The 21,195-nt window shown below is 35.9% G+C and overlaps 3 protein-coding genes across 3 annotated transcripts; 1 reads left to right on the forward strand and 2 right to left on the reverse strand.

The window, feature by feature from the left end:
• Positions 1-287: 287 nt before the first annotated feature.
• On the reverse strand, positions 288-3,595 carry LOC104894553 (protein LIFEGUARD 2). The gene is made up of 4 exons (XM_010680812.4): positions 3,059-3,595; positions 2,431-2,544; positions 683-840; positions 288-596 (listed from the first exon to the last, which is right to left on the reverse strand). Exons 1-4 carry the CDS (start codon positions 3,324-3,326, stop codon positions 390-392), a joined length of 747 nt encoding a protein of 248 aa, XP_010679114.2. The 5' UTR covers positions 3,327-3,595; the 3' UTR covers positions 288-389.
• A 3,185-nt stretch (positions 3,596-6,780) lies between these two features.
• LOC104886270 (zinc finger A20 and AN1 domain-containing stress-associated protein 12-like) lies at positions 6,781-7,200 on the forward strand. Its single transcript, XM_010670734.2, has one exon. The coding sequence runs from the start codon at positions 6,781-6,783 to the stop codon at positions 7,198-7,200; it is 420 nt and encodes a 139-aa protein (XP_010669036.2).
• A 6,521-nt stretch (positions 7,201-13,721) lies between these two features.
• LOC125497423 (uncharacterized) lies at positions 13,722-14,953 on the reverse strand. Its single transcript, XM_048644250.2, has 5 exons — positions 14,701-14,953; positions 14,529-14,628; positions 14,320-14,447; positions 13,980-14,058; positions 13,722-13,899 (listed from the first exon to the last, which is right to left on the reverse strand). Exons 1-5 carry the CDS (start codon positions 14,951-14,953, stop codon positions 13,722-13,724), a joined length of 738 nt encoding a protein of 245 aa, XP_048500207.2.
• Between the last annotated feature and the right edge of the window lie 6,242 nt (positions 14,954-21,195).

Consider the following 21,195-nt stretch of genomic DNA (forward strand, 5'->3'; position numbering starts at 1 on the left):
CCCTCTATAGAAAAACTCAGCCGTTTAAATGATCGTACTAGATCATCAGATGATGACAATGTTTTGTTACTTGTCCACCCTCTAACGTGTAATGTTCTTCATAAATTTGATTACCAGCTATTAGCATGGTAGAACATCATTAACATCATATTGCATGAGATTATTGCCTTGTTGATCATAGTCATAAATTCATTCTCCACTTCATGTCGCGTAAACAAAGGTGGAATACTATGGAAGATTTCTTTGTACATTTTGCACATAGTATCAATATTTCTCCAGACAAAAACTTCAAGGGCAGTAACAAAACGAACTATGTACGTAAGATACGTTACATGTACGTAAAAGAGATTTGATCAAGATACAATCGTAAAAGTCTTAACGTGAAGCGCCTAATTGTCAACAGCTCTGAAAACTGTCATCAGAGATAGGAAGAGGTTAATAATGTCAAGATACAATGCAACAGCAGCCCAGATGTACTGGTCATAAGTGTATCTCTTGATGAGGTTGTCGGTATCATAAACGATATAGCCACAGAAGATGATGGACGCCACGCAACCATAGATCATTACACCAATTTTCCCCAATGGGAAGAATATCTGCATTTATGAAATTTAGCAATTTCAGACAAATGAAAAAATCAGAGAGTATGAATCAGCTGACGAGAGCTATGACAGTATCCTACCTGAATTATAGAGAAGATGATCAGCACAAACAAAGCCCCAAACAAGAAAGGACCAAGGAAATTGAAGTCATGACCTCTCTTTGCTGCCCAGAATGTGTAGAGAGTGAGACTTACAACCACTGCAGCCGTCAATATCACAGACTCCAAAATGACTTTCCCTGTCCATTGGAAAACTTCAGTGAGTTCATGCTAAAGATTACATTTACCTAAGTCGCCCAACACGGCAGTTTTTAGCATTATATGCGATCATATACAACATCGCCAAACTTCTCGCATCACCACAATAAATTGCGAGAAAAGGTAAATATTTACAACATGCAGAACTAGTCACCCAAGAAAGTCTTTGACAGCTAGTTATCACACCATACTCAACAGTCTAGAACTCAATATCCAACAAAGTAAACAAAACCCCTACAAGTACAAACATTGTCCCTCCAGCACAAGTGGCATAAGCCTAAATTCGCAGAAGTGGATGATGCTCACATAATTCAAGTAGGAAGTGAACAAAGATATCTCCAAATTTATCTAGAACGGCCCAGCAACTAGGGGCAAATCCATGCTTTAGATTGTGGGCTCACTCGACCCCACTTCCAAATTTTGCTTATTAAAGTTTAGAATATTACATGATTACTTAAAAAAATTATCGATCAACCCCACCAGAAGTCTACTCAATTTTATTTCGACTCCAATAGAAATCATCCCTATCACTGCCAGCAACCAAGTCATTAGACTAGCATGTCTTATGAAAACCTCCTATTTACTTATGTCATTATTCCCTTCAGGTCCACAATAAGAAATCCAGCACCAATGTAACTGCTCTTTCCATTACAAAATCAGCGTGCATGGATACTAAGAGCAACACACACCTTTCCAGCATCAAAGATTACAAGTTGCCAAGCCTAAACTTCAGTTCGCAATTTAACCATAAAGGATCATCTATCATTCATCTTTTTCCCGTCATAGGCTCATAGCTTTGATGTCCCTCTGTCCTATTATCAAATCCCCAGGTTCCAAAGTAATTGCACCCGAGCCGAATAATAGTGAATAAATATCCAATAAAAGAACTATGCTATTTAAAAATCCGTTCTCCATCTAACATATGAGGGGAGCACATATTGTTAGAACTACTTGGTCAGAGCCTACCCCAATTTCTCCTACCTGTAGTGTAGAAGACACCTACGGAGCATGGGTTCTCATCCAGGAAGACGTGCCCATAGCGGGTGTGGCCATGACAACCATACTCTATGAGTGCTACGTACTTTATTTAACTTTTTTGTGCCAAACATTGCTCTAATTCCTTCATATTTCTAGTCCTTTTTTTTATTCAGTTGAAAACCCATTTTCCATATCAATTAAGTATTTAGATTAAGTATATACTTTGCTCTATTCCTTGAACAAAAATATCCGGTATGGCAATATCCATTTTTGTGCCTGATTCCATTTCCATACCCATTCCTGTGCAACCTAGTGGAGAACTTGTTCTCCGTCTAGCTTTTTCCAAATCAGAAGTACTCTATCAATACAGCAAAGAATAATGAATAAATAGTAATTACTTGGAACAAAAGTGATCCTTCCTTCCCACAAAGTAATCCCCCAAAAGATGTTCATACAAAGGGATTTAGTTCATCAGTATAACCCACAATGACAATGACAAAGCCATCAATAGAAGATTCAAATTTCAATCATTTCAAGTTCAAATGTTCATCAGCTACACAACAAAGTAAACGAAACGAACAAGTAAAACTTACCACTAGTAAATGCACATGTCAAGCCAACCGAAAACGCGAGCGAGATAGTGAAAATCCCAAGCAACACATAGTTCACCGGATGACTTTGATGATAGTAGTACAAAGGGCATAGCACTATAACAATTAAGAACAACAAACACACCAAAATTAGTCAAAATCAACAACACCTCAATCCAGCAACACAACAATATCCATAATCAACTCCCAACAAACTTCAACGAAAAGTTCACAGCATATCATGTAAAAATGACCAATTTAAGATAACAAAACTACCCTTCTTCCAAAAAAGTATATAAGAAATAATTTCAACTAAAATTGCAACAACACAAACCCCAAAATCAATTCTCCAACAAACTTCATACCATAAATCTACAGATAACAAAATTAACCTTCTTCCAACAAAATATACAAGAAATAATTTCAATTAAAGTTCAATTGCATCTAAATTCAATCAAAACAACGCGAACCCACAATACCTAATTACAGCCAAATTGAAACCCAAAAAACCAAAATCAAAACAAAACCCCCAACAATTCACCAAAAAACCCAATTCAATTCTCAAAAAAAATCTCAAAAATTCACCAAGAATAAAGACATAGAGGAGAGATAATGATTAATAGCAAATTACCAATCAAAGGAGTAATAATAAGGATGATGTAGCAAGCAAAACCCCCAGAACTAGAAGTGAAGAAATGAGCAATAGGATGATAAGAAACAACAATGGCACCAACTATAATGGTAGCAATTAATTGAATAGCGATGATTGAGTAAACTTTTCTTATGAAACTCCATCGAAGTTCTGGGCTTTCTAACATCACAGGATAAAGTTGTTGAGAATGAGACCCACTTTCTACATCATGTTTTGTGTATGCGTGTTCTCCTTGTTGTTGCCACATGATTATGAATTATGATCTTCTTCTTCTTTTGTTGTTTGATGTTTTAGAAGTGAAGGATTTTGTGTGTTTTTCAGAGAGAAAAATGGTGTTTGGTGGGATTTTAAGGAGAGAGGAAAGGGAGTAACGAATGTTCTTGAGAATTCTTGTTTGTTTTTGGGTTCCTTTTTCGGGAGGATTCGTGTGAGAACGGTGGATGAGGAGATGGAAATGAGGTGGAACTTTCTGGAGGATATGCAGTTTTTTTCTTTCTAAAAAAAACCTTGGAGTCAAGTTTGGGTAATTGGGTTTCTACTTTGGTTCTCCATTAAGATGTTGCAAGTTGGCCCCATTGGACTTTCGACAATCAAGTACTCGTTTGGTATACATGGAAATTTAAGATGAGAATGATTTTTAGGGTACGTTCGCTTTAACTGAACAGACTACATCTGATTATTCTTGAGTTTTAGATTTTTGTACCTGATTAGATCGGATTAGTATTGATTAAACTTGATGAATCTGGACTATCTTTATAAGGTGAAGAGAACGCACCTTTAGATCCATTCTCTTAACCTAATTTCGACAATGTTGAAACGTGATAGTAGAGTGTGAATTTGATTTGAAAAATCTTTTAAAACTGAAAGAGATATTCTAACTACCCAGGGTCTGTTCTCTCCAGCTTATTTTCAGTTCAGTTCGATTCAATTCAGTTCAACTCCATTCTTTTATCACGATTTTGTTAATTATTATTATTATGTTGGTCTAATTTATTTTACTAATTACTCTTATTATTATTATTATTTATTTTATATCATTATTATTAAGTATTATTATAGTATTATTTTGTTTATTATAGCTTTACTCGTTATTATTACTATTATTATTAGGAGGAACATGGTTTAGGTCAAAAGCACAAATAAATTCACGTTTTTTAGCCCATAAACCAATCAAATCTCTTCAAAACGGTTTATGATGCAATTTTGCGCGGTCCAATCCAATCATTATTTTTATTACTAAATATTATTATATTATTAAATCAAACTATTAAATAGTAATATTAGTTTACTTCTTAGATATTATTTTTAATATATAATCATCATCAAGTATTAATATATTAATACAAATAATATAAAATAATTATTATTAATTATTCATTATTATTACTTATCATTATAATAATTATTTAATATTCATATTATTGTTGTTTAAATATAATTTATATATTTATTATATTTAATTTAATTCAATTCAGTTTAATTTAATTCAATTCAGTTCAGTTCAATTCAGCAGTTGTTTTATGCCGAAGAGAACAGACCCTGAGTTAACCATCACTCTCTATGAAAGTTTGTAATAGTTTAAGAAGATGGCCTTACAATTACTTGTTTGCTTAAAAAGTCTTATTTAATATTCCTTCCGTCTCGGAATACTCTTTACACTTTCCTTTCTTATATGTCTCAGACTACTCTTTACACTTTTATTTTTGAAGATGACCCACTGTTGTTTTAATTTTCTACCTTTTAACTATTAGTGCACAATCTTTCTTTTATAAATATAATATTACCACTCATACTACCTACCAACTCTAACAGTTTGTCCCACACTCTCTCTTCACCATATAAAATAACATTATTTTTACTTCATACTAACAACTCCCACATCTATTTTTTCAAAAAAAAAAAACTTGATAGCCAAATAACAATTTATCATCTAAAACTTCGCTCCCTGCTAACTGTCAATAGTATTATAGGACGGAGGAAGTAATATTTATACATTCTCATATACTCCATTCGATTTGTATCAGTTTACCCATTTTTTGAGGTAGATTTGTTGAGACACTAATATAAACCTTAATATCTCTAATTACTAATAACCAATAATTACAAAAAGTGGATATTTGAATAATACACATTGAGATGAATCTAATAATTAACAAGATCTCACATGAATATATTTTTCCTTAAGTACAAATCACAATAGATGGGCAAATCAAAAAAAAAAAGTATCATATACCCGGGTGTGCTGTGAGCATGGTACACCCAATGCTATTTTTTTGCTCATTTAAAATCATCCATATGAGCAAAATGTACACAAAAATATGAGAGCTTCAAATGAGCAAAAATTGGTATTGGGACTTGGGTGTACCATGCACATAGCACACGCATGATGAATGACATCATTATCAAAGTCATATATGTGATAATGTCAAAAATCAAAATAAGTAAACTAGTAAAAACTGGAGGGAGTAATTTGTTAGTGCTTAAAAAGACAGATTTAATAATAATTGTTATGTTGAAACATTAAATAAAGGTCTTATTAGACATCAATTTTTTATTGGCATAAAATTTAGTTAGGATTCGAACACATGATCTTTGATATGAAGTGTGAGCATTTAGCCAGTAATCTTAATGTTTCAAAGTAAAACATAATAAAGTCTTATAATTATATGTAAGTATAAAAACATGTAGACAAGGCTTTTGATTTCAACCTTGTTATTAAGTAATACTATAATAACATTTTCTTACTCAAATTCCATTGAAATTGCTATTATTATCCTAAATTCCTTAAATGTCTTTTTTTAAAAACAACTTATCATGCCATACTGTACATTTTCCAATTTCTTATTAAACAATATATTACGAAAAGCTAATAAAATCAATTATAAAATTTATAAATAATATATTTTATAAATATATATGACACATAGCATCATACGAGCCAACATATACTAATTATATATAATCAAGGGTGTTCATAACCATGAAATACCCATGCATAATACATTTCTAATCAATCAAGAATATTGTCTAACTCATGACTCTATACAAAAAAATAGCCATATAGTAGTACCATATAGTACTATATATCTTATCTCTTTAGAGTTTTACTTTCTACAAAATTTCCTTTTTTTTTTTACATCGACATATATATATATATATATATATATATATATATATATATATATATATATATATATATATATATATATATATATATATATATATATATATATATATATATATATATATATATATATATATATATATATATATATACTACATATTAGATTAGGATTAAGAATCCCCTAAAAAAAAAAGATCAGGATTAAGAATTGTATACCTATATAAATATAAGACATTATATACTACAACAAGCACCATATATCCTTCCAAATCAAACCACAAGCAACGAAGACCTCACTTTCTCCGCGCAATAATCCAACTTCATTTGTTTTTCCTCTTGTCCATCGCACCAAAGTTCGTTTGTTTTTGTTTGTTACATACTGCTGTACGTAATTCACTCGATCCACTAATTGGAAGCATTCAATCAATCTCACCTAAGTCATATATTGGCTTAGCTTGTTTTACTCGTTACACGATAATATTAATTCAACTAAGTATTTTCGCACGCATAGCGTGCATATAAAACTAGTATTCTTAATTCGCAGCACTCTAGCTATAATCTCCAAAACAACGTAACCATGAATAACAACGTTCAAGATCCATCCCAACTTTGTGCTAACGGTTGTGGATTCTTCGCAAATCCTTCACTTAGAAACTTGTGTTCTTCATGTTACCGTGATTTCCTCAACAAAACTCTTCTCGAAATCGAGCGTAAATCATCCCATAACAACAAGCAGCAAACTATTGTACATGTTGATTCCACGGACAAGAAAGATGCAAGTACTAGTACACGTACAAGGTGTGATGCATGCAAGAAACGGGTCGGTTTGATCGGGTTCAAGTGCCGGTGCGGCGGCGTCTATTGTGGGTTGCACCGCTACGCCAACGAGCACTCTTGTGCCGTCGATAACATTCACAAGGCGCTTGAACGTGAGGCTCTATCCAAACAGTTGAACGCTGCTGCATGCAAGGCGGACAAATTTAGCTGCAGGATATGAAGTCCAATAGAGTTTGGATTACTTGAATTAATCAAGTTTCTGTCTTCTTTTCTTATTCTTCCTTGTTTTTTTGGTAGTGTTACTACTCTATAGACTATACTATTCCATCAGTGTTATAATATAATGCCTACTTCATTTTTGGTGGATCAAATTTTAAAATCGTTGACTGAATATTCTCATTTGTTTATATAAAAAAAAAACATGTTCATGTGCGATCTTGTTAGATTCGTCTCAATGTCTAGTTTCATGCTATCAACTTTTTATATTTTTTTTAAAATACGGAATTGAAGATATTAAAGGTCAAAGTTACATCTTGGAGACCGTGTCAAAAAGAAACAAACACTATATTATGACACTTATAGTAATAAAAAAAGAAAGATTGCTACGTGAAGATTTCAACCCACAACCTCAAGTATGAAAGAAAGAGATTCAACCATTACTCCACTATACCATTATTGCTTTTTCAATAAAAATTAATGGTGATATATGAATGGAAAACTTTTGAAATCCATATAATGAATGAGTGAGATGACTTTTTTAAATAAGTATGAGATGACTTATTTAACTATTACTAAATTGTAGCATAGAGAAAACCCGGAGTATCGTTCGGGCTCAAATATTAATTCTTTATTTATTACATTTTATGATGGATATAGTTGTTTTTCCTCTTGCATTAGGAGTTAGTTTGTAATCTTTTAAGGCACAGAGATCAGAGAGGTTCCTCCGAACTTGAAGGTGGCGGGACTCTATCTTGATATCGTATCAAAAAGTATCTCGATCCCTTTGTAGATCACCACTAGTATTTGGGCCTGGGCGTTGCCCCGACCGGGTTGGTATTGTGTTTCCGAACTTGATATGCATTTTTTCCATTCCCACTAAAATATACTAAGGAAAACTCAACATTTAAAAGATACAAATATAATAATGTGGACACTTAAAGCATGATTATTAAAAGTTGGATGAGATGGTTGCGTCATGTTATAATAACAAGAGGTCAGTTCAAATCTCGTTGCAAGCTAATTTTACTTTTGTTAATTGAGGTTGAGGTGGTAGACTAGTGGTATCGCTTCCCATATGTTATCCCTGAGGTATAGGGATAAAACATCATAGGACTCATTTGAGTAATTTCCCATATCCCCCCTCAAGTGAGTCCCCTTCATCTTACCAAAAAAATACCTAATTTTAAATTAAAACTAGATGGTCTCTTATAAGTCCGACTCTTTATGCACATAACACAATTTAATTGTTTCTATCTCTTTGTTTTCTTTAATTCCACGTACAGTCTCCATCAACATCTTACTTCTTTTATAATAGACTAGTTGTTGCTCCGCGCGCCTTCGCGCACGGCACCCCAAAACAGTAACATTGTTATATTCGCAATCGGTTAGATGAAGGTAGCGTAATGTGTGTTTTTTACGATATGAAACAAATAAGTGAAATATAGGATGTGTAGAGAATGTGTTTTAAAACGAAGCATTTCTATAGATGATTTGAAGTCTAGAAATATTCTTTAAACCTACTTAACCTACATGAGCTTGTGGTGTTCCATCAGCTTGCAAAAATGCATACACATGTACTAATTATATACAAATTTCTATAGTCATTAAAAAGCTACACATTAACTGTCATAGTTCTCAAAAAAGGCAAAAGTATGACCAATTAAGCGTCTTGTGAGCATTAGTGGTGGCAAAAGTAATGCTCTTGCATTCTTCTCTGTTCAATAGCTTTTGTGGGCAAGCTCCACCTACAAGAAGCGACGGTTCAAATGGTTAGTGAGATGATAAGCTAGTTTGTAGGAGTTGAAAAGCAATAGATAAAATGTAGGGTCTGAAGAACTTTTCTTGTGAGTATGCATTCAAGTTTAAAGAGCTTTTTAGTATCAATATAAGTTAAATGTATATGAAAATACATCTATCTCAAGTGAGTCTATGCATCAAAGTTGAAAGAGCTTTTGAGTATCAATATCAAATGAATGTATATAGAAATGCATCTATCTGAAACCTACATTATTCTTTGATCACACGCTCATATCAACCATTTTAAATAACCAAAATGGTAATATCAAGCTGCATTATCAATCAAACTCTTGACTATAACCAAACTGCTAATATCAAGCTGCATTATCAATCAAACTCTTGACTGTATATTGGTTTGTAAAAGTACAATGCCTCATGGCAAGTGCTAAGCAGAAGACATGTTCTCATAGTAACAAAGGGATCACAACTACTTGCTAGCCACAAGATCAAGTCTATAGTGTGGAATTCCGAGTTTACAATAAGGCTCGGTATTCTCATAGTAACAACATATTAGAAACCTAAATTTAACACTTACATGTAATCTGTTCATTTAATCTATAGTGTCGAATTTTGAATTTACAGTAAGCCCTGTTATTTTCATAGTAACATCACATTGGAAACTATAAGTTAATTGTTGCTCTACTAAAAGCAACACAAAACAATTCCATACTTTCCTCGAAACGAATTTCTTTCTCATAAGTCAGGCGTGCTGGCTATAAGGCAGGAACACCTGGTAACTCTTGAGTGTATCTAACAATATTACTAAATGAGGAATCTTCTTTTATAATAAATCAACTCAATAAGTAACTAATCTTGTGTTATCAATTCTTGCATTCTTTAAGTAAAACAGCTAAACAAAGCTAACTGTTATATGATGAAACATAAGTTTTAATATCTCATCAGAATTGGATTATGTGGTTGAAGTCAAAATGTTAGATTTTATTATGTTGACAAAGTTCTATTTCTTTAATATTTTGTGTAAGTTTTTTACCATTCAATATGTCATAAACATGGAAATCCTCTTGCACACTAATCATCATTTATAGCATGTACATATGTTCTTGCTATATGGGATTAGACGCATACCTAAGCTTCATCATATGTCTTGACGACAAGTCTAGCAGAGAACATCGGAGTCATCAGAAGAGGCTCCGTCATTATGGTATTCGTTAGCAGAGGAGGCGCAGGTCTCATTATTGGCTTCGGTAACAGAAGAGATGTAGGCAGAGAAATTGAAAGGGATTGTAAGTTAATTTCTTTTTACATACCTTTGCAAGCCCAAATTGGCCATCAATACCTTCAATGTACATATCAGAAATTTTGCTTGAGTCTTCTGGTGTATCATTTGCAATGCATACGTCTTCCCATGGCAATTTTGGGTCTTGAATTGCATCGTATGCAATTTGGGGTGGTTTTTAAACACTTTTGATTTTCCCTTACCAGCAACCGGTGTCTTCTTCTTTTTTGCTTTTCCACTCCATGAATCACGAATGCTAATACCTTGTTTTGCTTTTTGGGAAGCAGAGGCTGTTTTTGCAAGGCGGGGTAAAGGACCCCTACAGGGGGGAGTCCTGTATATTCTTTCAGCATCCTGCATTACCTTCTCCAGTGCTTCGCACGACTCTTTGCTTAGCCTTTCACTTGCCTCGGCGGAGTAGAACAATTTCCACGCGTAAGGGCTGCCGTCGGATATTGCATGAGCTAGGTACCTGCAAAGATACGCTTCGTCCTCTGTTTTGGCAGCAGTGGCTGCTTTTTTAAGTGGGTCAGTGTAGAAAAGAGGCGACATTTTAAGATGAGAATTCGACGGAAAAGAATGGCGGAAGAAAGGAGTAGAAGATGAAGAGAGGAGAAGGAAGGTGTGGAAGTTCAAGAGAGGAAAAGGAAAAGTTGGGTAGGGTTAGACTGATGTGAAAGCTTTTGGGTTAGAGTGATATTAAAGCTGGGCGTTAGGAGGAAGGTGTCATTTATGGCAATTTTTAATAATGTTAGATATTGTTATAGCAGTAAGGATAAACACTGTATTTATAATGGTGTAAATAGAAAAGGGGTTTCTCTTTCAACTACTATGCAACTTCATTTCACCGCAATCCAGTTGGTTTCTCACAAAAAGATTTTTGTCCTTTTTGCAAAATTACGCGGTGACGAAATCTTTTTTTGTGAGAAATTCTTTGACTTATTATATTTTCCATTTCGTATTAGTACAAAATATACAAATTTGATTTTCTGAATATAGACGTTGAGTTGGATCCAACAAGGCTTCACATTATTATGTTTTCTTGTATACATTAATGAGAATATTTGATTAAAGATTTGAAACTTTGACTTAAAAAATAGAAATGAGAACTATATTTTGGGATAGAGGGAGTAATACATAGTGAAAAGTAAAGAGTTAGGGTCCGTTTTTCCTACTTTATTTTCTGTTAAGTTCAGTTCAATTTAGTTCAGTTCAATATAGTTTAGTTCAGCTCTAATAAGTTTAGTTTAGTTTAGTTCAGCTCCAATAAGTTTAGTTCAGTTCAGTTCAGTTGTTTTATGTATTATATATAGAAATAGTTATAAATGCAGTAAAAAAATTGCAACACACTTAAATGGCAAAATGTAGCAAATAAATTGGGATGGAGGGAGTATTAATGAAGTTCTTAGGCGTAATTATTCCGGTAACATTTTGTTGGAGTGGTATTTGTAGTTGGTTAGATGAAGTGAACCTGATGTCCGTTTTCGCATGATATGAAACAAAGTGTAAATATATGTTTGTCATGTTACGGTTTTTTAGAATTATCTTAGACACATTCATGTGTAATAACTTGTAGACTATAAGACTAATGCTCGTGTTTAGAACAATGTAAAGTAGACATTAACGATTGTAAAGCTATCAAAGATAAGTTTGGAATGGAAGCATATTCTCATAACTGGTTTGCATTCTAGAAATGTGTTTTAAGTTGTTTCCTTCCTACATTAGCTTGCTTTGTTAGTTGAACTTTTTTTTTAAAAAGGGTGTGCTATGATAAGTTTTTAAAAGAGAGTAAGAGGTGGCTAATGTAAATGTCGCTAGATGTGTAGACAGGGAAACAATGAGGAATTGGTAAGACAACTTTTAAGCTTCGTAATAGAATTGATGTAAACACAATGGGAAAGAGCACTTAGGCATAATATAGACATAGATACATACTACTAAATAAAGGAGCATTTTAGAAAGATCAAGTGCGGCGACTTGATGAGTTAGTGTAATCAGGCTAAGAGTACAGATCTCATGCGCTAATGCTAGAGTTCATGCCTAGTGCTTGTACACTAAAAAGAGCAACTAAGAGCACATCTGATGAGTCGATGTTAAAGCTTGTGCGAAGTATTTGTGCACCCAAAAGTATTTACTACAAAAGCTAATTACCTAATAAACTTAACACATACCACTTGATTAGCAAGTAGTGGGGTGTCGTATAGGAACAAAGAATGTGATTTGAAGTGAGCAACACAAAAGATCTTTGTTCCTATCAGAAGCCCACATTATGCAAAAGGGCAGATTAGTTAACTGGGCTGTGCTAATTCAGCGAACAGCCTTTGGAACCCAAGTTAGGATCTTGTTCCGAGCAAGTGCGGTCCCGGAGCAATTTGTAAGAGGAATGGCCTTGTGCTAAGCCGGTGTGCGATTGGTTCAAATTCGAATATTCCCTGCATCAGAATATGCAACACGATTTAGTGTGGTCTGCTCTAATTAAGTAGAGGAAGCAAATTGAACATGGAAACTGTATCAAAGTACATGTATTGATTGGGACCATTATGTAGAAACTCGGAAGAATACTTAGCGCAGGTTTGTTTAATTTTCTATAACAAGGTGGAATTTCACTTTTTAAGATTCATTTATGTCCGGAAATCTAACTTTTTTTTGCTTTAAAAAAGAGGGAGATGAAGTTCAAAACGTAGTTAAGCTTTTGTGCCTACCTCGGTTGCTTCTTAGGTATGCTGAGAATACCATAGGCAGATAGTTCATAAGTTAGATGGACTTGTATTCATACAACAGGTGTTTAAAGTGTCTGAGATCAAGCAATTGCTAAAAGGTCTTACGAAGACGTCAAATTAGTTTTATAGATGTGTCTCCTGCTTTACCTAAGAGTTTTATTGTCATTGTATGTACAGCAGCAGAGGTGGGTGAGCAGGCAAGTGTAGAGTTTTGTCTTTGTAATTAGAGCAATTAGAGCCAATGCTGTAAGCAATCATTGAACAACACAACTAACTATGATATAAGGGCTGTGTACTTACAGCAGCAATTTCATCGTAGATCTCAGATGCGTCCATCCTAAAAAGGATTTCACATTCTTGGGTGAACGCTGTGAAGGTCATATCTCCGGTGCCATCGGTAGCGTCAAATTTGAAAGTTATTCTGTAGAAGGACAGATGTACAGGTGCATAAGACAGTGGAACTCAGCGGTGTGTGTAAAGTAGTGCGCCTATGAAAAGAATACCTAGGAGCTGCTATGCATCCTTCCTTGGAGCAAAACTTGCATGCGAAGGAAGAGCCGACATCCATTTCAGTTCTCTTACCGCAGTTGTTGCAACCGATGTATGTCACAATTTTCGAGCGCTCGGGTTCTGGAATGGTGATTTTAATCCAGTGCCTTTCTTCCTGCAGCGTATTTCCGACCTGTGGTTTAAGAAACATTTGAACTGCTAATTAAATGGTTTGTTTGCATGAGTAACACACGCTACTAAGATTCTCAACAAGCATGATTATGTATTTTGCAGGCGTTTTGTAAATATGGAGAACATTGCGGCACTAACAGCTATATAGATTACCTCTTTTAACTTGATCGACTCAATCGAGAGGACTTCATTTTGTTCGGTTGGATTCCGAACCTCCTGGATGCGTTCCATCCTTGAAAGCACCAGTGCACGCTTTTCCCTGGACCTGCAGTGAAGTATAGTGACGTGTAAGATATCGAATAGTTAATATAACTGATGAGAGATGGTATGAATTGAAGTGACAACCATTGGCGTAGTGCATCTGCTCGATCTCCAACTGGATTGCGGTGAAATGAAGTTGACATAGTAGTTGAAAGAGAAAAACCTGTAAGTAAGGTGTATGAGTTCAAGTTCTAGTATAAATGTGTACTTAAGGCAATGCAACTTTGGGTTTATCAGGAATATGGAGATCTATACATTTTTGGTGAATGCATCAGGAACATCTTATTCAAGAACATGAATGTTAATATGAGCGGAACGCATTATATATGATCAAGTCGTTAAGCAGGAATAATGGCTATATTAAAGTTCTGAGATAGTTCTGAGCATTGTTCTAGGTGTGGCTGCATAGTATGAAATATCTGACCTTTGTGGCTAGATGGTTTGAGAGATGTGAAGCCAACGACAAGGGCTGGCCCAACCCATGATTTCAAGAGGTTGGCTTCTGTCCCTGTAAGATCGTCCCACACAGAAATGGTTAACGGTTGTTCAGCGCTGCACGGAGAAAAAAACTTGTTCATTAGTGTTGGTGTGATGCTTTTGAAGGATATCAATGTGCAAAGCAGTAGTTTAGACCTGTGGTCAGTAATGACGACCTCGCGCACTTCATGTGTAACACCAGATGAAGTTGTTATTGATCGAGTATCTTCAACGAATAAGACAATGCCCAGCACATCTAAGTAGTAAGAAACACGCAATTAGGATTAGCGCAAATGCTTAAGTAATTTGAAAAAGGAAGGGTGCGCACCATATCGATCATTAGCATCGGCTGTGCGAGGGATAGTAGCTATCGGCTGATATTCAGGCTCCACAGGCTCTGCCTCAGGGTCTAAGTCTTGAATCATGGCCTGTCCGCCAAAACTCATTTGGCAGTCATCTTCTCGAGTGGCATAGCGGCCCAACACTGATTTTAAAGGTGCATTTGCAATCTCATACTCGTGGTTGCTCTTAAAGACAGATTCATATTCCTCAATCTGATTTTCAAACAGCGCGCCACGCATTTTATTGCCCTACCATTTAAAGCAGCGGTGTGGAAAGTAGTTAGCGTAGACACACAGTTAGGGATATGGTAATAAACACAGGGCAAGTACAATGTTAGAACTTATTGCTAGAGTGGTAGACATAAGGAAATAGAACATATACAGAGCTAACAACCTTCTCATCCTCAAAGAGGAGTTGTTGGTACCGAGTCTTTTTTTGAGGCGAAACCAATGTACGTGATTTTTTTTAGCTTGACTTTGACCTTGTATGCTTTTGTTGCGGGAGTTAACTTATCAAGGTAAGTTTTTTCGGGTTTCATGCTACAAACAAAGTTTTCACAAATGTGTTAGACAGATCGAATATTGTGGATTCTAAAGATACAGACTAAGTTCATGCATTTTTATTGAGGTTCAAGGCAATATATAGTTCTAATTCAAGCTAAAGGAAGTCGTATTCTGAATAGATCGCAAGCAATGCCGTCTAGTTTAGAGACACACCTTGATGCATTGCACATAGTGACAATATAGAACAACTGAATCTAGTTTTAGGTACCCTGACATGCTAGAAAATACATTGAAGAGTTAGCTGCCCAAGTATGTTAATTATGATTACAAGAATACGCAACTAAGTTTATTTCGCTTTACTACTTGACACTCAGTTACTATTTCGATTTTTTGGACAGTTCCTAGTGTATTGTGCTAGCAAAAGTTTAGATTCTAAGCGGATCATGACTATTTATTTTCGAGTAAACAATGATTTCCTTTTATTGTGCAAGGTAAATGAGGAAGATGTTTTTTTGGTAAAAAGGTTTTGCATGCTATACTTTTGTTAGAGTTAATTTATGCTTTTAGAGAAACTAATCAGTGTGGGAAGATATAGTAACTAATTTTAGCTCTTAGATATATTTTGGAAGAAGCTACAGAATCTAGTTAGTGGAGTTTTTGAATTGTTTTTTTTTTTTTTTGTAAAAGCATAGACAGATCTTATATAGGTGGAACTAATTCTTAACAGCATTTGGAAGCAGTTTTTCTTGATAAAGATAGCCACACTGAAGGAAATTGTAACTATAAATGCTAATAATTGGAGAATATAGATGGAAGCTTTAAATGCACAGGCTAAATAAGACAAAGAATGGATAAAAGCAGGAAAAGAGCATTCAATGTGGCTAGTATTATTGTTTGAAGTTAAGCCAAAGCCATTTGAAAGTAAACTTACCTTCAGTTGGTGGATGAAACTAAATTTGATAGCAGAGAGAGAGTGGTGGAACTGTGAGAGCTAATTAGCTTTATAGTGAGTTATTGTAGTTTGCTGCTTTTGTACGTGGAAAGTAGTGAGGTAGAGAAAAAGTAGAGCAATCATGTGAGGTGTAAAAGTGAATGATGTTTCAGTGTCCTTTTGGAAAGGATTTGGTGAATGTAGAGTGTGTAGGCAGCACTTTTTTAAAAAAAAACTCTCTCTATCAGTCATACAAGGTTATGATGTGTCCTTTTCACTGGTGTGGTTTACAATTTCAGGAAGTTGTTGTACTTTAGTGTGTTAGAGAAGGCAACTTAATTAGAACGATAGTATAACATAATAATATTAATTATTCAAGCTGAATTGAGGACCACATTTTAGCTTTACATTTATATTTTTAATGGAGGAGATCTGGAACATGCTTGCGTACAGTGGTAAAAGTCTACAGTTTCCTCAGACTAAAGTGGACACTATTCAAGTTACTTTTAGAAAGCAAATAGTTGTTTAAAACTAACTAAGTTGGTGTGTAAATTTTAGCTACTGAAGGAAGAATTCCCTGGGTAGCGTTTAAAATTTAGTCCAGTTGGCTCTCAAATTTGTTTTAACTACTTTGCATCTGCACACATATGACTTAGTGGCTTGTAGCTTTAAGAAGCCTGAACATGTAGTTAGTTTTAAACTCTTTTGCCTTTTAAAGACAACATATTGAACATGTTGGTAGATTAAAAACTCTTTGTCTTACTAAGTTAGCATATTATCCAGTTGTAAGTAGATTAAGAAGAATTAATTAGTATGTATGTAAATGGTCGTTTTAAAACACACACAGCAAAACAATTGAATAAGACACACCAATGGGGAAGGAACCATTGCAAATAATTGGTATAGATTAATCATGGATAACGCGAACTAAAGGGAGAAGTTTAGGTGCAAGAAGCTCACTATTAGCATCCATTTATACTATCGATTAACTGGCCTGCTGCAGCGTAGCTCCGAGCATGGTATGCGTCCATTTTGCGAATAAATCCTGTAACACACAGAAGACGCTGAAATAAATTAGATTTAACACATGCATTTTCATATAGACAAATGCTTGAAAGGAGATGAGCACAGCAAACTGACATACTTGGTTTGAGCAGTGCAACCAATAGAGTAAATGTCTGTATGTATTATGCCAAGCCTTGAGGCACAAGTACATTTTGCATGTCTGATGGCGTAATTCAATGTAAGCATGTTTGTTAACATGAGTAAGTGCAAACGACCTGGAAATAAATTAAACACAGGAGATATCGAGATGCTAGTTATCTTACACCTGTGCTCGAGGGCACACCGAGGCACATCTTATGGTTATCTGTATAGCAAGTGCAAAATAATTACAGGGCCGAGGGGGAGCAGTAGAAAAGGGGATATTAGGAAAGCTTGTAGGAACGTCTTAGATGCAATGGAGTACATAATTAGCAGTATTACTTGTAATGAGCAGAGCACGCATGTAAAAACTGAAAAGTAATATGTGTTCATGGTGCATCTGGACATAGTTGACTCTTCTTCAATTGATGGCCTGCAAAAAAAAATTAGCAGCAAATGTATATTTGCAATTGAAGTCTCTTTCTGAAGTTTAAAAGTTGCAAATCTCAAAGTTGAATGGTAGTTTATTATTTCAAAATACACCGAGCTACTGGATGTTCTAGCAGACAGTATTAAGTGCGTTTCAAGATACATCTAAGATTGAAAGGAAGTAGTGAAAGTGCACATGCGCAAGCGTTGAAAGCTAGCGATGGTGAAGTTCATCTGGAGAGTGCGTCGACTCAAAATGGCAGTGAGTTTTGCCGCGCAAACTGCAATAGGTTGGTGAGAAATAGCTGACCAGGATGAGAAACAGAGGAATCAGGTAATTTAGGCTCATGCTCTAGTAAACGCTATTAAATTTAAAAGTGAATATTAGTACAGTAGTTACCTCAGGTGTTGAATTGTTACGTGCCTACCAAATGTCAGCTGAAATAGTAAGTCGGTAGAAATCACAGCGGGACCTACAAAGTGCACGCAACATAATTAGTGCACAAGCATCAATCTAATGCTTCGATCAAGCTGCTATAAAGAGAAGTCAAATAAGCGAGCTCACCTAATTAGTTTTGCAATGCAAGTTAGCCTGTACCTAGTTTTTTCATAGGATCATACTCGTATTAAGTTTAGACGTAAAGCACCCTGCAATACAGGCCATAGCCAAGCATTAGTAAAAGTGTTGTGAAACGTACAAAGGGCAGCTTATTTAGATGCAGCAAAGTGGCACTGACCATTAGCGAGATACCATTATATAATGCCCGCTTTTGCTAACACCTTAAAAGAGATAACATTCTTAACACTGTGAGGTTGTTCCTGTGTAGATGAGCTGGACAGGACTTTTACTTTACTGGATTTACGTGCACGAGACAAGCCTACATACAGCTGCCCGTGCAAAAACAAGGTCGATGTAGGTACAAGCCGACCTGATTCAGGGTCTGTCCCTGTGACTTGTTAATAGTCATTGCAAAACTAAGCTTAATGGGAAATTGTTTCCTTTGGAACTGGAAAGGGTAGTTGCTGAAATAGATGGCCTGAGATTGATGCGGGCAGAAACACAGTATCTCCTTTGTGGTGACCAGTAATGATGAGCATTCAATGATGTTAGGCAAAAAGCGTTTACAAACCAGCCGTGTACCATTGCATAGGCCAGCAGCAGGAGCAAGGTTACGGAGCAGAATAACTGGGCTGTTTTCTTTCAAGACTAATTCATGCGGGCTCATACCGCCTGGACAAAGGGTATTCAAGAATTCTGATGGATACATGTTGCAGGAATCATCAAGGATCATATCGAAACTCTTGTAGATAACTGCCTCTCAGGGAATCTCGAATTAAATCATTGTTTAGCCCATCAACATCTTCATTCATAGGTGTTAAAATTGCTCGATCTGTAAAGAAATCGTTAGAAAACGGGCCTACACTGATCTCTGGGAAAACGTTTTCCACAAGATCATTTACAGAATTGCCATTTGGATCAGTAGCCAATACAATCTGTGGTGGTACTTCAACAAACTCCACTTCAGCAGTTTGCAGGCACCCATTGCCAAGATTAAGTAAGAAGTAGAGAATTGTTGGTCTTCTCGAGCGCGCATATTTTCAGTAAGGCTGTAGCGCGTAAATGTGGGCCACAGGGTAGATGACACGAGGCTAGCTTCTACAGCTTCATTTGATTCTGTGCGGCACAACTGGTAAAACTTGGCGGAAATCACCGCCAAAGACAACAACTTTGCCTCCAAATACAACATCGGGGTGCATAAGTCTCGCAACAGTAGGTCCAGCGATTCTATGTTTTCCTTCCGAGCCATTGAAGACTCATCCCAAATAATCAAGCCAGCTTCTTTTAAAAGTGCTGCGAGCCGCTTTGCTTAGACACGTTGCACGCCTTTGAGACAGTGTGATCAAGAGGTATTTTAAATCGAGAATGAGCAGTTCGACCAGTGACTATGTTTGCTGCAGCAATGCCCGATGTTGCTACAGGTAGAACAATTTTATTCATCAAGCGCACCTCTGCATAGAGTGCTTGATACAAGTACGTTTTCCCTGTTCCTCCTGGACCATCTACAAAGAAGGCGGCAGGTTTTCCTGTTTGAACGTGATTGATAATAGAATCAAATGCTTCTTGTTGTTTGCAGTTCAAATGTGCGCGCGCTTCTCTGTACTCATCTGGTATTGGTGCATCAAGTGCATCAATAATATCCTTAGTTCTTCTGATTTCATCGCTCTCAATTCCCTTCAAATCATGAAGATCAAATTCTTCTAAAGTTTTCCCCATATCCTCAAGGAGGCGTTCAATTGCTTTTATAGTGAGCTGTGCAACCTTTGCTTTTTCTTTAGGAAACTTGCGTGCAAAGTCTTCAGAAAGGTTTTATAGAACTGGTCCCACAAGGCTCGAGGGTTGGTAGGTTACAAAAGATTAAGATTGTCATGAACAAACGCCGCAATGCGCTAGGCATTTCAACACCAGATGCTTCTTCCATGCATTTTACAATGGAATCATCTTCTTCAAGCAGCCCTAATTTCAATGCTGCTTCTTGGAACGTTGCACATAAGTAGCCATTAACAGTTCGCAGATCATCAAATGATGTAGGTCCACGTACATGAGCAAGAAGAAGGCGTAGGAAGTACCGCTCACCCTCTGATGGAACAACAAATATCAAACGGCCAACAACAAATCTTTTATGCACTCTCTTACTCCATGTCTTTGTAGAAGCAGTCCACACATAATGTTCTGGGAATTCTGAGTATAGAAATTGTGATGCACCATCTGTAGTTGCATTCATTTTGAAAAACTCAGTGAGCGAGGTCCGAGATCTCACATCATTTGCCACAATACGAGCAAGCTGTTCAGCAGGCTTGAACTGGATTGTTTGTGCATTTGGCAAATGGACTTGAAGAGGAAGCACAGGAGGATACATTTCAAATAGGTCAAATGAAAAAATTCGCCATGCAGCTTCACATGGCGAAACCCACCGGCCAGTTTGAAATTGTGTAATTTCATCAACTGGTTTTGGATCTTTCTGTTTAGACACAGCGAATGATATTTTGTCGTGGCCTTTATAAACATACTTGTATATGTACTTCACTGCTTGGATTGTTGAACAAACTTCGACATTTAAATGACAATCGAAGAGGGCAGAGAGGTACGGATTATATGGTATAACCCATCTATTATCCATGGCAAACTTGCGAATGATAGGCTTTTGACCATCATTTCTCCGTTTGTAAAGGGGGAAACCGTTTTCATGTGTACTTGTTTCTTCTTGAAATGTCTTTGGATACCCATACTTGCATGTTCCTGGGCTACTCTTGTGTTTCATACAAGGGCATTCAGGGTTAGCTTTCCCACATGGTCCATGCATCATGTGGCTTAAAACAATTCTTCGCAAGTGGGGATTGCTCTCATCAGGAATTTCAGCACTTATAAACTTGTCAAATGCATTAGATTCTTTGATTTTGTAAGATGGTTTCAGAT

This window comes from Beta vulgaris, chromosome 5 (genome assembly GCF_026745355.1).
Source record: "Beta vulgaris subsp. vulgaris cultivar EL10 chromosome 5, EL10.2, whole genome shotgun sequence".
NCBI lineage: Eukaryota > Viridiplantae > Streptophyta > Magnoliopsida > Caryophyllales > Amaranthaceae > Beta > Beta vulgaris.

Bases quoted from the DNA above. Each gene is read 5' to 3' on its own strand.
- LOC104894553 (XM_010680812.4), bottom strand. From the start codon at position 3,326: ATGTGGCAACAACAAGGAGAACACGCATACACAAAACATGATGTAGAA. The intron at 841-2,430 runs GTAAGTTTTACT...TCCAATGGACAG, and splicing joins GACATGTGCATTTACTAGTG to GGAAAGTCATTTTGGAGTCT. The intron at 597-682 runs GTAGGATACTGT...TCATAAATGCAG, and splicing joins TCATCTTCTCTATAATTCAG to ATATTCTTCCCATTGGGGAA.
- LOC104886270 (XM_010670734.2), top strand. From the start codon at position 6,781: ATGAATAACAACGTTCAAGATCCATCCCAACTTTGTGCTAACGGTTGT.
- LOC125497423 (XM_048644250.2), bottom strand. From the start codon at position 14,953: ATGCGTGGCGCGCTGTTTGAAAATCAGATTGAGGAATATGAATCTGTC. The intron at 14,448-14,528 runs GTCTAAACTACT...TTCTCCGTGCAG, and splicing joins GTCGTCATTACTGACCACAG to CGCTGAACAACCGTTAACCA. The intron at 14,059-14,319 runs GTCAGATATTTC...CCTTACTTACAG, and splicing joins CAAACCATCTAGCCACAAAG to GTTTTTCTCTTTCAACTACT.